Source organism: Semicossyphus pulcher, unplaced genomic scaffold (genome assembly GCF_022749685.1).
Source record: "Semicossyphus pulcher isolate SPU_LCO1_2020_fin unplaced genomic scaffold, fSemPul1.0.p SCAF_19, whole genome shotgun sequence".
Lineage (NCBI taxonomy): Eukaryota > Metazoa > Chordata > Actinopteri > Labriformes > Labridae > Semicossyphus > Semicossyphus pulcher.
In genome coordinates this window covers 15,690,580-15,707,426 of record NW_027211692.1, presented here as the reverse complement: position 1 = coordinate 15,707,426, position 16,847 = coordinate 15,690,580, and the positions used below count along the sequence as shown (strand labels likewise).

At 40.3% G+C, this 16,847-nt stretch overlaps 1 protein-coding gene across 1 annotated transcript in view; it reads right to left on the bottom strand.

The window, feature by feature from the left end:
• limk1a (LIM domain kinase 1a) overlaps positions 1–15,969 on the bottom strand; it is a 49,047-nt gene extending 33,078 nt beyond the window's left edge. The window contains exons 1-2 of the mRNA XM_069668737.1: positions 15,777–15,969; positions 11,885–11,984 (exon numbers count right to left, since the gene is read on the bottom strand). Of these exons, the coding sequence (XP_069524838.1) occupies positions 11,885–11,984; positions 15,777–15,834 (158 nt within the window). The 5' untranslated portion in view covers positions 15,835–15,969. The remainder of the gene's footprint in view (positions 1–11,884; positions 11,985–15,776) is intronic.
• Positions 15,970–16,847: the final 878 nt, after the last annotated feature.

Below are 16,847 nucleotides of genomic sequence, written 5' to 3'. Positions count from 1 at the left end.
TGTCCTACCCGGTTTGAGGCACCTACCTTTCCAACAGAAAGAAGGCCAACTCTGCATTGTTCTTTAGCCATGTTCGCTGGTCTGAATAGTTGCTAATTTGAACCACTACCACACTCACCTACACGCTGTGATTGGCTCAGGGAACCACAACAGCGCCCCTCCTGAAAACTTCCCGTGCAAAGCAAAACAACAGAATAGATGCAGAGGGAAGGGTCTCACAAGGGTCTGCACACACACTCACCAACACACATGTATAGAGGCCCATAAGTGATAATTTATATTATATTATATTTGTAAAAGTCTATATTTTAGTTTTCTAGGAAAATCCTACCTATTATACCTTTAAACTAAGGCCAAAACACTCAGAGGAGGCTGTAAAGATGTTATGTTAGAGGGCATTATTGCTTCTGTTGCATGATGTCAAAGCAAGTCAGGCATAAATGTTCTCTAGGCTAACAGGTTTATATGTTTCAAGGGCTTTTTAGAGGTACAAATATTGGAAAATAGTTTGTAATTCTTAAAGACAGGAATTCACAACTCAGAAACTACTTAGTCATTCATCATGACCATCATCAGATAAACACAACCTTTCATCTTTACTTTAACACAGTGCCCTGACTGTAAGAATTCATAAATGACCTTACATTTTTAAGTTTTGAATAACAAAAGTTTCCATACTTTAGTTCTTCAATACGTCAATGGAAAATAGAGTTCAGGCTGTTTTTTAAAGAGTCCAAAAGCTGACGAAGCAAACATACTGATAAAAGGTCAAATAAAAAGTGACCGGACTCACAAATGTGGAGAAAACGCAGGTGTTAATCCCCCGTCCTTTAATCACCTGCAGGGTTTAAGTCTGCAGTCTATCAGCTCTGAACGCCACAGAATTGAATTTTCAAAGTGTGATTAAAGTATTGTAGAGAGAGCCAAAGGTCTGAGCTCGGGAACATGTGATTAATGAAAAAAACACCAGCACGCAGGACGGGTCCTCTCTCCTCTCTGCAAATGTTATCAGCAGGTTTGAACGCTGTTATGTTACAGTGAGGAGGAAGAGGAGGTTGTGGAGCAGACGAGGAGCAGAGTGACAAGCTTCAGTCAAAAATGTAACAGATTAAAGAGGAGAATTGAAGTGCTATAATGCTAACAGAGAGACCCTATACTGTTTAAGTTATTACGTTTACTTTTTAGTGACTTAATTTATATATCTCGGATTAAATGTTATACCTGCAGCTCTAAAGAAATTATGTGGTGTCAAATTAAGTTTCAAGTCCTGCTTAAATATCAATAACATCTAATAGTTTAAAGGCAATACTTAGCATTCATAAATCCAAATAAAAAGGAGTGAATCTAGGAAGATATGAAGACTGCTAACAATATTTTAATGCAAGGCAGTGCAAGGAGCGTCTTGGATCTTTCCAACACATAATCAGACTCTAAAACTGTTAAACACAGGGGCCATATTGAAACAAGGCATCTACAGCTCAATGATAAAAACAGTCTAATAAATTCAATCTCAAATGATGAAAATGAACAATGCATTTTAAAATATATCTACATACATAACCTGTGTAAGTAAGTATAGATAGATCTTATTTATATGCAGGAAATAAAAGTAACTATGGTTGAGCAGAAGGCTATTTCTGGGATATAAGAAAGCAAACCAGAGAACCAATGAGAAGGACAAATGAGATTTCCCCTTTGACAGCCTGGTGGTGCTGGATAACACGCTTATCAGGCTCTGCCACTTATATACACACACAGACACAAAAGACACACAAATACACACTGAGAGCTTTTCTAGATGAGATGCATAGAAGAGTCGTCCTTTAGTGTTCGGACGGAACCATGAGTTTGGTTAAAACGATGCTGTAAGACAACAGACGCCCTGATATCAGGAAGAAACATTATAAGATCAAATGAAGTGGACACCACACAGGCCGTGTCCGTCACATGTTAACCAGCAGGTTTGATTCGTTGGTCAATGATTTGGAAAAAAGAGGGAAGTCATGAACCATCATGAGTTTTTGGATGACAAAGACAGAAGTGTGACAGACACAGGACCGATGTGTGACTGGGGAAGTGACACGACACCGACGTGAGTGAATCATGTGAACCTGCAGAGTGACACAGCTCAGAGTCTGTGTATTTATAGATACTGGAGATTTAAATAAAGACACTGAAGGTATTATCATATTTCATTTTAAACGTAGAATGACAATGTGTGCTTCACATTTTTGTCACGTTGAGAGCTTTGAGCAAAAATCCTTGGCTGATCGCACAAACACAGAGCAGATCATCAGTGCTCGAGGTAGTAGGAAGTTAGCTATTTGTCTTGTGATCGTGTGGTGAATATTTTAGGGTTTCGGACTTTTGGTCAGACAAAGAACTATTTGAAGACATCATCTTTGGCCTGACAAAATTGGGATTATTAACAAATTTCTGACATGTTATGGACCAAACAATTCTTTAATTCAACTAGAAAATAAATGTCAGATTGATCAGTTATGTCCTGGACTTGTACCTAACTACCTGAAACTTCAGTTCAGTTCAAGTCTGCCCGTATATGTTAGAAATATTTTTTTCCAACTTGCTTTACTTTGGGTTTTTTTGACAAAATAGTTGTAAAATTGGTCTTAAACAGTCTGCAACTCTGACAAGCGACTAATTATTATTATTTGTTAAATGCATATGAAAAATGATAATGTTTTCTAAAGTGAGAATTTGCTGCCCACTTTGGTCTTACAAACTAAAGCAGGTATTGCAGTAACACATACTGTACATCATGATTGACTGGATGTTCTTGGGTTTTTGACTGCTGGTCCATTTTATGATGTCATCTTGAGTCCTAAGATGTGATGAGCATCTTTTTTTCATGTTTCAAAGTTACACAGGCCACGCAATGAATGAAAACACAGTCGGCACTACAGGCCGACTACAAAAATGAGAAAGTTTGATAAAAATGAAAACACCAAGGAGCAATAAGTGCTATAATAATGGAAAGTTTAAACATGTGCAACTCTTCAACAACTAAGTAAACTCCACCCACTGAGGAAGCCCCTCTGATTCAGTAGTTCAGTTATTCATGAAAAGTTCAGCTCCCTCTATGAGTCCTGTGAAACTTTTCCATTCAACAAACATCCCTCCGCAGGCTTTCACAGCTTCACTTACTTTCTGAGCGGTTTCTTGCTGCGTCGGCTCTTTGCTGACATGTTGCTCTCAGGAGCTTCGCTCTTGTTTTGACAGGCAGAAGACAAACTCATGTCAGCAGCTCTGATGTTCAGCTCCACCGGCCTCGCTGTCACAACTATCAATGACTCCCTCTCTCTCACTGTCTCTCCTTTCCTCTGCTTCCTCTCTGGGTGCAGCTGACCACAGAGGGGTCACGCTTCTCCATCAACTATTTCCTGTCCTCGGCCCCGCCCCCTCATGGCTGCTTTACTCTTCTTTTTTAACATCATGGAGACTCTGCTTGGAGCTGCACTTGTAATGTGAGCTGACCACTTCCTGCAACGTTCAATACTTTTTAAGATTCTGGGAACCAAAATCTAATTGTGCTCTTATCCACCATCTATGAAAGCCCTTCACCTCCTCTCAACTCATCTGATTAACCTCCTCCTTAAGGTGCTTTTATTCTGAGGAGGAGAGTCCTGCTGGTAACCTGCCAGGGCAAATATGGTACAGTTAGCCAGTATATATATTATTCTCTAAAGGCTGTATAAACAGTATGTATTAGTGAATGTTGTGTTAGTGAATGTTGTGAATGTATTTTATATATATATATATATATATATATATATATATTCACAACAAGACTCTAAAATTGAATGAGCATTTACGCAGCTGAACTTTGTCTTTTCCTCTTTCCTGATCCATTAATCCTCTCACGACCCCTCATATGTATCTTCTGACCTTTAGGAGGTCGCACCACCCTTATGTTGGAAACCACTGGACAAAGCAAAAGTACATAAAGTAGAGAAAAAAGGCTCAACCTCGGCCAGCTCCACGAGTTAAATGCTGTTTACAAACTGATGTGATGTATAATAATCGTCACAGTGATATTTCTCTGTACAACGAGTATTTTTACTTTTGGTAATTCAATCAATCAAATTTAATTTGTATAGCACCAAATCATAACCAAAGTTATCTCACGACTCTTTACAAAAAGAGCAGATCCAGACTGATTCTTTGTTTTGTTATTTAGAGAGAGACCCAACATGAATCCACAATGAGCAGCACTTAGCAATATTTGGCAGCAGTGGCACAAAAACGTCCTTTTAACAGGCCGAAACCTCGAGCAGAACCAGACTTATGTTGAACGGCCATCTGCCTTGTCTGGATGGGCCAACAGTGGGATAGAGGGAGATGCAGGATAGATGTAATTATAGTCCATTTTGCTGATAATACTGATGTACTTTGCTTAAGTAGGACTTTGAATGCAATGAGTTAGAGTGTCTCCAGGAAACCGGCAACCATCTCTGTAGAATGATAAAGACCATTATATACACAAGTAGCTTATTTATGTACACTTATTTATTGTACTTTTCTTATCATACTTAATTCACATTTCTGTGTTCATTCTCAGGACCTGAACATTCAACATTGAACCTAACATTAGGTTTTAAACTGTCAATCATTACTAATCACTAATAATAAAATGCCTTTATTGAGAGAGAGGACAGTGGATGGTGTAGGAAGCAGAGGGATGACACTCAGGAGAGGGCCGAGGATGGGAGTCAAACCCGGGGTCGCCACATCGAGAACTGAGCCCCTGTACATGTGACGCATGATGTAACTGCTGAGCTTAACCGGCTCCCAATAAGATCAGAAATAAATAAAGAAAAATACTGTGTGTAATTTCCTGCAGCGTGCTTTGTTGTATTCAGATTGCTTTTACATTTGACCCTTAAAAAAATCATCAATCAATCAAAATACATCAAATCCTCACATTTGAGAAGCTGCTGCTCGCAAATGTTTGACATCACCGCTTAAAACAATGACTAAAAGGATCCAACATGAATGGATGATCAAAAGTTGAGTGTTATTCTACCAATAACTAATCATAAGCTCAGCTCTGTTTGTGTATGAAAACTGCATCCTCATGATTATCCATAACATCTCTGTGCTCATTAACATCTGCTCTAACTGTTTTCAGTTGTGCCTCATTAACGTCCCTGAACCATCAACACTGAAGAGTTCAGCATCTAAGTCCTGCCTTAAGAAGCTTTTTGTGACTCAGCTCAGTAAAGCATGAATCATCCGTCACGTCCTGCAGCTCCTGTCACCAGGCAGAGTTCATCCGCAGGTAGAAACTGCTGAGTCACTGCAGCCTGCACGAAGTCCGTCTCACTGCATCGCAGAGCGAGAGGGAGAGATATGCTGCTGAATAAATGATCATATTCCACATCTATGCAAGTATTGTGTGAGCTTTTATTTGCATTAATAATGTATTTTAACTCCTCGGACAGAATGATGACTCTTTTCAACATCACATTAACAGAGGCAGTAATGTTCCTGCAGACGTGAGTCAGGGTGTGGAGGGACACACGTGTCCTGCAGCACATGGACGAGGAGTCAGCTCGTCCTTTAGACAGGTTAGATTTTAAAATTTAACAAACATCATTCTATGCTCTATGTTAGAAATCACTGAATAAGATCAGAAACCAAATTTTCCTTCTGCACGTCATCAGCCGACGCACATTGAGTGTAAAAAAAGAGGTTGTTAGCTAAAGTGCTAACGAAGCACAACTCTGTTTTGATCCTTTGGGACGTCTGTCGGGGCAGCGCGTGTGCAGCAGGAAGAGTTTTATTGGGAGCAGGACAGTGCTGCACTGTGCTGCAGAGAGACTGCAGCACTACTGGAGTCAAATCAAATACATATTAATAAGATAATGATTTTCAGCAATTCTTTACCTAATTAAATGCACATTTCTGAAGCTGTCTTATTATAAATGAAGCTACGTAAAAGCTTAAATAATCATGAGGAGACTCATTTGCAATAATCCAGTGATTCAGACACTACAATTTAAATAATGACTGAAGATAACGAAGAATATAAAATGCTAATTTCAGACAGTGAATAAATAACATGCTAATTAGCATTAGCATGTCTACTGATTAGAAATCCTCTTATTAGGAGGCAATAAGAGGTTGTGACCGACTCCACAGTCCTCTCATAATGATGCTACACACCTTCTTACTACATCTGCTCTTTCCTCAGATGTCAAGAGCGTCTTTAACTTAATCCCCTCCAATCCACAGAGTAGGCAAAGAGACCCACCCAGGAGCTCCTTTACGAGCGCTGGGACGCTTCTAGGGAGGCTTCAGTGTGAGTCCTCGAAGCCTTTTCAGAAACAGTGAATGAATAAATGATTAAGAATAATGAATGATTTTAAGTTAAGACAGAAGAAAGGCTTTAGTCTCACTGCAGACGTGTCAGGGCGATAATTAGAAATCGAGTCAGAAGCATCTTAATGAAGACTCAAGAGTTATATTTCACTTTGAAAATATTTACAGAGGTGCATCCAGATAGTTCCATCCAAATCTCATCTCTGTTCTGCAAACTGTGATGGATGTTTACAGCAGACAGTTTGAGTAATAGTCTTACTATTTGACTCACAGATAAGTCTGGATTGTTTACAGTAAAACCTGCCTGATTGTCTGACTGCTCCTGTTTCTCGTACCAGATCTCAGGATAAAACAGGGTGAGTATAATGTTGTCTTTACTGGAAGAGAAGAGCCACACTTACAGAAACAGTTACTAGTAAAGGAAGAGATAAAATATTTCCATTAATGACGAGATAAGAAGAGCCCCAGCTAAGTGTTTCTTTGTTGATAGCTACATTATTTTGCCATCATCTGTAGTGCTGCTTCAGTCATAGTGATTTAATACACTACACTCAAACCACTGAGGCTCCAACCACTGAGGTATCATGTTTACTGCTCTTTTGTCGTCTGTTTATTACAAACTATTGTTGCAGTTTTATTGTGTAAAATACGTTTTTTTTTATCCCAGGAAAGGTATTCCTGCATATCTTGAATGTTTTCATGAACAAAGCAAAAGAGTGAAGCAAATCACCCAGAAGTAGGTTATATAATGAAAACAGGATTGGACCCAGAATTGACCCTTGTGGGACTCCATTTAAAAGAGCAACGCACCCCTGGAAAAAGCCACTGTCAGTCAAAGCTGGTTTTCTCTGTAATTGATAGAAGTAATCATTTTAAATTGGCGCCATAGCTGTGGAGAAAGTTGTACGAACAGCTTCTGGTTTCGCCCATTCTGCATTCCTACAACACCCAGTATGCATTGCGCCCCTCCCTCTGAAAGGAACGGCCCAGCGAGAGACGCTGGAGTGAAATACTACAGTTTTCACTGCAGGCAACGGCTCAGAGCGGTACAGAATCAGAAATACAACAAGAATATACCGGTGGACTGTCTAAAAAAAACTGCAGTCTACATTTCAAACCAACGATTTTGAACGAGACATGACATCGGAGGCGGGCATCCAAGATTGAGGAAGTGTAGTTTAGCAAGCTCCCTGGCGTCCACCAGATGACGCGTTTTACGCAGTCTGGCGAAAGGTTTTCCAGGGCCCATTGGAGAAGCGGAAAGCGTCCTCCAAAGGCACAGAACGAAATTGCATTTTTTTCCTACCATAATGGCATTAGCTCCCCATGCATGATAGGATTGAGGTTGAAAATTGGCAAACTGGCCCTTTAAAAGGGGAGGTGGTAATTTAGTGGTCAAGACTTGCAATGAAAAAATGGCATGCCTGCGTTCCTCTGTGGTGTTTTACAGTGTGTACAGTTGAGCTTCTGAACAACCAGAAGTTTAAAAATATAATAGCGAATATGAAACAGTAGTCTGTGAGAACACGGCTGCATTTTCCCATGAAGGTCTCAGTATGTAGCAGCTATTTTCTGAGCACCCGAGGGACTCTGTGCAGTCTTCAAATAACACTGTGGGCACTTTAATTTAGCATTCCCCTCCTCTCTTATCATCTGCACTTCCTTTTCACTGCACTAAAGCTCCATCGCAGCACAGAGGCCTTCAGCTGGGCATATTTATGTTTGGATTATAAGCTCCAGCTCCGGTCCCACTACTCACATTTTCCACAAAAGTCTTAAATCCTCCTTCTCTGTGACGATCCTGCTCTCCCTCAGGATTCAGATCTAGGTCAGAAAAGAATCCCTCTAATTTCTAGACACGGTGCAGGATGCGGGGAAACGGGAGGATTTCTAGGATGTTACATGTTTTAGGAGAGTCTTTTACAGCTTTAATTACTCACATGGCTTCACTCATATTAGTTCAATAGCTGTGTTGTGTGTTGTGTTACTACATGGTGGGCAGAAGGGATTAAAGCTGCAGGCTGAGATGTGACACCTCAAAGACAGTGTGAGGGAGCAGAAACAGAGCTGTTCCCTGCAGAGACATCATACCTAATGATGGTACAGTTATGAGGAAATGCAAAGCAGGGCTTTTATTTTCAGTCAAAGTACACGGGGCATAAATAAACAAACAAAAAAAGATGAGAAATTAGTTTACACACATGAACGCACTCACAAGAGAGAAATGAAAAATGCAAATACATAAAATAAATCCCCCCACTGAGACAATCCTTCATTTAAGCTGAGGCAGCCAGATGTAACTCCCTATCTGTGTACACACACACACACACACACACACACACACACACACACACACCACTAAACCATTAAACCATTGTGGACTCTGCCCTGTGCCCAGATACCCTCCTCAGATTACTTCATTCAGACATCCGGCCAGGGGAAATCATTAATGACACCCTGAGCGGTGAGTTTGTTTTCCACACAGCCAATCAGCCGACCGGCTCAGGTGACAAAGTGAAAGCAGGAGAGACGTGGACGATGAAGGTGGACCTTTATTACCTCAAAGAGGCGAAGCAAGAGGAAACGGAGCTGGAGAAAACACATTAGCTTTTCAGAATAAAAGGAAACTATGTTTTAATGGCTGCAGGTTCAAAAGAGTCACATAATATGCTAAACATGCTATCAGTGAAATGTGGCTCTTTTACAATACTTTCAGTATTAGCAATTGTCTGACTGCTAATAGAAGCTAAAGTTAGCATGTCTAATATTTAACCTTTGCTAGCAAGACCACAAAGAATTAGCATCCTGTGTTTTTTTACGCTACTGACGTTAAATCGTTACTAGCATGTATTCAATCATGTAGCTAACGTTAGCTACATTGTATTGATAAATTGCCTCGAGTGATGTCACTTGAGTCAGAATTGGTTGCGGACTACCAGTTAAAAAACAAAAAATATTGGTAGACATCTGTAGCCTAGTCCTCTTCTCTAACTGCGGGCTACATTAGCCGCTACTAGCATAACAAACCTGAATGTAGGGTGGAACAGTCGGTAGTCATGTTGCATTGTGGGTAATGTAGGCACTAGGTTTAGACGAGAACATAGGTAGACTAAAAAGATATCTCTGCTTCTAATGCATTGATGTGGAGCCTGTTTTTATTTCTATTTCTATATATTCGATGGAAAGTAGATTAAATGTATTTAAGTCTATTTGTGCAAAATGACTAAAACTAAAATATCACTTTGCTTTTCCTGTTCAGAAAGTGAGAGTACAGGTAAAATGTAGGCCGGGTTAGGAATGTTTTGAGCAGTTAAAAAGGCAAACAGACGTTTCAGTAAAAAGTCCTTGACAAGCAGCTGTTTGATTTCCCGCTTGTCAGAAACAAGGTTAGCTCAGTGAGCGACGGAGGAGAGAGGAGAGAAGGAGGTGGAGATATTACATAAGATCATCAGGAACAAAAGCTGCAGCAACATCAACAACCGTGTCCTATAAATAAGAACGAGAACAACCGTGTAGAAACTGTCCCACTTTCAAAGTAAATAACTCCTCCTGCCTCATCTTAATTAGGAAACCAGCACTAACGGGAACTATCAGGTAGTGATTCAGCTGCAGTGTCATGTTGTTACCTATAAATAACACAACAAACACTGAGGGGAGATGGCAGGATGCTGAGGAGGAGCAGCTGTTAGGAGAGAAAGAAACTATTTTTTTTGCCATCTCCGCATTTGAATATTCTACATTTAAATGATAAAAAAGTAATTATTTTCATTTTATGAAAGTCAATTCCACCATTAAGACTTCAATGACTACCAAACACTTCCTAAGAATCTAAAATATCACATGAAGAAAGACGACACTCATCAGAAGCTGTCGGAAGTCTCAGATTGCAGTGTGGCGCTCTGATAGAATCAATGGCCATTATATCTACGTCTGAACCATCTGTGAGTCCCTTTATTCTGGTCCTCAGATGCATTTTGTAATGTGACCCGATTAGACTTTATTGATCTTTAGATTTAGTGAATTTAATGGCGCCGTAACTGTCTTTCAGTCCGGACAGCATGTGGCATTAACAGCAACTGAATGAACTAGATTTTAGTTAAAGGTTTAATCTGTGGGATTAAGTTTAAATCCAATCATTAGAGCTCTTATAGAGGGACTGTAAGTTTATATTGAAGGGAAATGAATGGAAAGTGTTTTTTAGATGAAATTTGACAATGTAAATGTGTTTTGGGAAGTGAAGTTAAAGTACAGTAAATAAGTGGATCTTGTGTTGAGGAATAAATAATAAAGGGCCATTTATAGCTGTATAATTAGTTGGTACTAAAAAATGAACTAATAATAAAACAAAAACAATTCAATTTATATTTCCTTCTCTTGAGGTGAGATCAATTAAACTAAACCCTCGACCCTTTGGTTAACGTCTACCCCGACTCTCTCTTTTCAACGTCTCCTGTCTCTCTTCAGCCGTCCCATCAAATGAAGGCAAAGACACAAAAGTCTTAAAATCCCTCACACAAAGACACATTAGATCTCACTGCCCACACACACACAACAAACCGCAGCACAGTAATCTAACTGTCAGAAACACGGGAGATATTTTGTCTCCATATTCACGCAGTCGCTCTGACTGATCGATGGTTTAATGCTTTAGTGTCAGATTCTGATCGCTGCAGCTCATGTAGAGAGAAACCTGCCTGTGACTGAAACACAAACCTGCCTTTTCTTCTCCCTGAACAAAAACCTTTGGAAAGTAAAACCAAACACTCTGACTGATGTGGAAATGTTGATCGCTGAAGAGGCTGCAGGTCTGAAGCTCGAGCTCGACACAACGGAGGCGGCAGTTCATGATGATTAAGGAGAAATTGACAGACTAAGTGCAAATTTGAAAACTACAGTGAATGTTAAATAATTCTCTTGATCACTAAGGTGTTCTTTATGTGTGCATATATGACTTTTCTTCCAAATATTTTTTAGGTTTTTCAGGCTGTTCAGGTCAGAGAGAAGCTCATTATGATGTCATAATGAGCTTCTGTGTCTGTGGTTGTCAAGAATACCATAGCAACACAACTGACAGGAAGCAGCATGATACTAAAAAGCAGTAAAGTGTGATGTGAAGCAGCGAACGTCTTGCTTCTGCTTCTGGCTATCTGCTTCTTCTTGGGTGGCAGTAAATGTGCCAGTTCTCAAAGACAAGGGGAAAAAAATCTGTTTGCTCTGTCGTCAGTTTTAACCATCACAAAAACATGGACCACAAGACGCAAATATTCATGAGAAGGAGAAAAAGACAGTGGCAGATCACTACCACTCAGTATACCAGAAAGATAAAAGTAGTGCTGAAATAATTCATCAAAATATTCTCCAATCAAACATCTGTTCTCCAATTATCCAGCTGATTACTGCGATAATTTTATGCCTTTGTTGGACAGCTGGCGTTCGATGCCTAAGAAGAGGAGATAGACTGAGGAGACGCTCAATCACTGCTCTTTAAAGACATGTTCTCATGAGGTGTGTGTTCACAAGGTGAGCAGTGAGTGTATGTTACCTGAAGCAGACGGTGTGCCAGTCAGTGTTGAGGGCCTGGAGGTACTGCTCATCGTAGATCCTCTGTTTGCATCCCGCACAGACGGGCAAACTTCCTCCAGCTACAACAACAGAAACACACGAGGTCAGAGGGCGCTCGGATATCAGACATTTTCCAGCTCGTTAAGAAGACGAGTCTATAACAGGGCTTTGACGAGATGTGATAAAGGCTTGTGTGTTTGCATGTGGCTGTTATCGCCAATCCACAGCGCTGGTTAATGACCTCAGTGAGGCTGCAGATATTCAACTCATATTTTCTCTGAGAGTCCTTCATCATCTCTGACAGACCACAAACATTCAACATGGAGATCAGCAGCAGTGAACGGCTCCTCGTGTGTTTGTGTCGACGGACGACTGACAGGCAGCTTTAATGAGAGTAACGCGGATGCACTTGTTGCACTATTTAAGTCTAAGTTCTTAGTTTTAAATAATATTTAATATCCTTTCTTTACATTTTCATGATATTCTCAATTTTTTTTTTAATTAATTTAAATATATTTTGACAAATTTCAAATGACTTGTTTTTAAAATCAAGTTCAAACTAAATAAGGAGGATTTTTTTTTTCATACTTCACTTTAGAGCCTGACCGATATATCGTTTGGCCGATATTATCAGGTGATATGAGCCCCTCACAGATACATCGGTATCTGCGTATAAGATTTCAGATATGGGCTGATATTAATTTTCTTTGCAGAGCACACAACACAAACAACAATGCTGGTGTTAATTTAAAAATGGTGTCATCATGTAGTTTGTCCAGCAGCGCGCGCTACGACTTTAATAAAGCAACATTAGGAGTACTTTTAGCAAAGTCACATCAGTGCAAAATCACCATAAAAAAGGTCTGTTGTGGTTCGAGCTCAAAAATTCACAATGACACTGTATTAGTTTCAGGGATAGACCGATTATCGGCCCGGCCGATTATCGGCGCTGATATTCGGCATTTTTACGCATATCGGCCTCGGCCATTTTTTTTTTTTAATCTGACGGCCGATAAGAGATCAATTTAAAACTGGGTTATTTTGGCTCTGATGCATATGCTTAGAGGCATTTAAACAAAGTTAAGTGTTGGAGTTTGTATTATTCAAAATTTTGACGCCAATATTTTCACTTTTACTGCAAATGAATATTGGCTTCAAATATCGGTTATCGGCCTCCTTGACTACTAATAATCGGTATCGGTATCAGCCCTGAAAAAAACATATCGGTCAATCTCTAATTAATTTGATGCATTTTTTCCTCAAAAACCGGTACTGGTATCGACCTCAGTAATCTCATATCTGTCAGGCTCTACTGCATCATGTTAGTAAGAGTTCGTAACAGTTTTAAAGGTAATATAAAGGGCAGAAAACTGGACAGAGCATCTAACACATTTTAGATGAAAGAGAGATTTGTAAAAGGGATTTTTGTTTTAGTTAAGTCAGAGAATCCAAGTTCAGTTAAAGAGGAGAAATCCTGTGTGCAGTTTAACATACACACTCTGAACTTTATTTAAACTTTCGTTATATTCAATGCTCTAAAGTGCCAACTACACAAATATTGGAGAGCAAACACAAAGAGTTGGGCTTCTTGTGGAAAACTTCAAAAGAGAAGTTTCTCCTCTGACTTGAACAGTATGAGAAGAAAGTGTTTCAATGAGACGATCCTACCGTCCTCTAATGAGGAAAATGTTCATTATGATCAGAGCTTCAGGAAATAGCTATTTGTTGGACCAGCTAATTGTGTGACGCATTAGAGCCAGAGCAGCTGTGCGTGCGTGCGTGCGTCTTCCTGATTCAATTCATTGAAAGGATGAGTTGACAGCAGCAGCAGATCGCAGACATCAGGCTTCATGTAGCACATATCATTGTGGCTGCAGCTGATTTGCCTGAGAACACGTCAGATGCTGAGCAGGAGACGATGAGACATCGAAACACTGAGATGCAAATTAAAAACAAACACAAACAACCTGGTAAACATGGTGACCCTTTTCCTGTTTAAAAATGTGTGTCTGATATTAGCCGGACTTTAATCTGCTCGAGGAAAAAGCAGCTTAAGATAATTACTGCTCGTGCATTATTCCTCATTAGCATCACTGCTGAGGTCTTGTACTTTCACTCTGCAGAGTTCACATATACAGCCTGAGCTCTTAAACTCGCAATGCACTTAAAAAGAACCGTCAATTAAAACGCCACTTTTGACAGACAAGAAAAGAAGAGAGACACTTTCAACATGAGACGTGATTTGAATGGGTGTGGGAATCATAAGGTAGGTCATAATGATGATTGTTAGACCACAATAACATTATTCTTGCCATTAAATCATCATGTTTCTGCATCTGAAAGAGAAATCTACTCAGAAAACACACTGTATTTATTACATTCTCTGCATTATGTGGAGTTTTACAACTTTCCAGACAACTGAAACTAAACCATGTGTCACAGTTACCTGTACCAACACACCTATAAACAACTTGAAATAGACCTCTGCCTCCTGCCACAGAAGATCTGCATATCTACACTGTATTACAATAGAAGGCTTCATTTATGTCAGACGTTTTGTGCGGGTGGCTCATTACTGTAAAGCCTGAGCTCGCAGCCCTGCTGGACCGTAGTAGTTTTATTGATCGTATTGGCTCGTCGGCAGGTCTGGTTTGTGCTGATGCCTTTCCCTTCTTTGCTTTCACCTCAGCTCTTTACTTACTTATATTTTTTACCTTGTCTCTTTATAATGGAGCATTTCTCTACCTCATAATTGTGTCCTCTTCACCTCTGCTGTCTTCTAAGGTCTCACAGAGGACAGTAATTGCTCAGAGAGGTACGCAAGCACACACTGTGTAACCTGTGCAGGTATCTAGCTCACGTCGCCACACCCCTTCCAACCTATTTCTCACAGAAACTTGCAGCAGTTCCTCCTGTAGATGAGCTAAACTCTCTGCATGCAAAGTGAGTCAGCATATAGAAGGTCTATTGTCCACTTCAGTGTGCTTGATTGACAGCTACAGTGTGCACTGTCGTTGATAAGCAGCAAGAGACCACACAGAGAGTACGATAATGTACAGTAACATCTTGATACAGAAATAAACCACATTAATACACAATTTAATACACCAAGAAATGTTGTAGAGTAAGTTCAAGCACAGAAAAACATCTGCTTGTGACATATCTGACCAGTTTAATGAAAAAAAACAGATTCTCCTCTTGTTTTAAAACCCCAAAGTCTAAGAGTCAAAGATTAAAGAATCATGAAAAAAAAGAAACTTTTTTTGAGTGTAACATAATCGAAAGATTGATTTCTCCATGTGATGCTCCTTCAAACAAACAAATCAAGGTGTAATCCGACTGATTATGTATCTATACCAGTCACACAAGGAAATAGACAATATTAGCAGCAGAGCCCTAAACCAAGAAATTGCCCCACCAGCCTATTTTGTTTATCAAAGTTCAACTTAGTATGACCTTAAGATTGAACAAGACATTAAACTGTATATTTGCATATTTTATTTTATCACCGTAATAACCTGTTCATAAGGAAACTATATTTGGTTATCTGGGAGGACTGCTTGCAAATGAACGGTGTATCGCCTAGGGGAGAACACCGCATCCAAACATGAAGGGTGCATCTACTTGGAGAGGAAACATGGCTTCAGTGGCAGCAGAATATGTACATGCAGCCTGACGCTCCCTGCACACACACCAATGAAACACTGACGTCTTTCTGTGACTGACAACAAACGACGCCCAAAGTAGGAGAAGCTGAGAAAAGCATAATGTTTCGAGCAGTTTCAGAGGAGCATCTTCTGTTTTCTGTATGTGCATCTCCCGCCCCTCCGCCGCATGCAGCCCGCGGCTCTGCACCCCCAGCAGCCCCTTACCTTCCTCCTCTCCCATGCGTTCGTCCTTCCAGGTGCAGCAGAGCAGCATCAACCTCATTCACTCTCCGACACCGAGCTCCGGGACAGAGCCAGCCGCCTCTGGTCGACAGATAACCGGTGTGCGACCACCACCGCAGCCCGCCCGGCGGTCGTGTTGCTGTGCGTTGGTCGCTCCCTGCGGCGGCACACGGACCTGCTTCCTCCTCCTGCTGCACGTTTCTGCGGCGCTTCATTCAAGTGAGCAGCCGACCAATGAAGCTGCGGAGCCGGGGAGAGGAAGCGACAGGCCGGCCAACCAGGAACACGCCCCGGTTAATTAATGCGTTTCTTTAGAAGCGGAGGGGGGAGGGGTCATGAGGAAGAGGGTGCAGTGCAACAGCAGTGTGGGTTAGTTCTTACAAGTAACTATCATTCAGCCCTGATTATTTAACAGCTATTAAACATTTTGAGGGGAAATTGAAACTGCAAGAAATTACAATGTTAACACGTTGAAGTTTTGAAGCTTTGGTTTTGCTCAAGTTGACACTTCCACTCTTTATAGTATGCAACTTCAGGTCACACATTTCATCAAAAGAATAACAGTTTTAAGCTCGAGTGAAGGGGAGGTAATCAAAGTATTGTATTGTATTTACTGAAAGCAGTTGGTATGGGATGAAAGCAGTTGCAATTTTAAGTGCAACAGTAAGCAGTTGAAAAGGTAGTTAATAAATACAGTTAAAATGTCAAGTGACCGCAAACATTGAAAGTTAGATAAAAGAGATGCACGTAGCTGAAATACAAGACATAAAAGCAATTGAAATGTTAAGGAGTAATAGGGCAGTTAAATATGCAGTTAAATACTAAGAGATTACAGCCGATCAAGTGTCAGGAATGGGGTTATACTGTATATAAAAGCAGATGAAATGTCAGTTTAGAGTAAGAGATGAAACAGTTGTATTGTCAGTGAAAGGGTGAGAGATAAAAGCAGCTGAAATGTTAATTGAAAAGAGATTAATGCATTTGTAATGCGTTTTTAAGGATACAAGATGAAAGCAGTTACATTGGCAGTTGAAGGGTAAGACATTAAAGCAG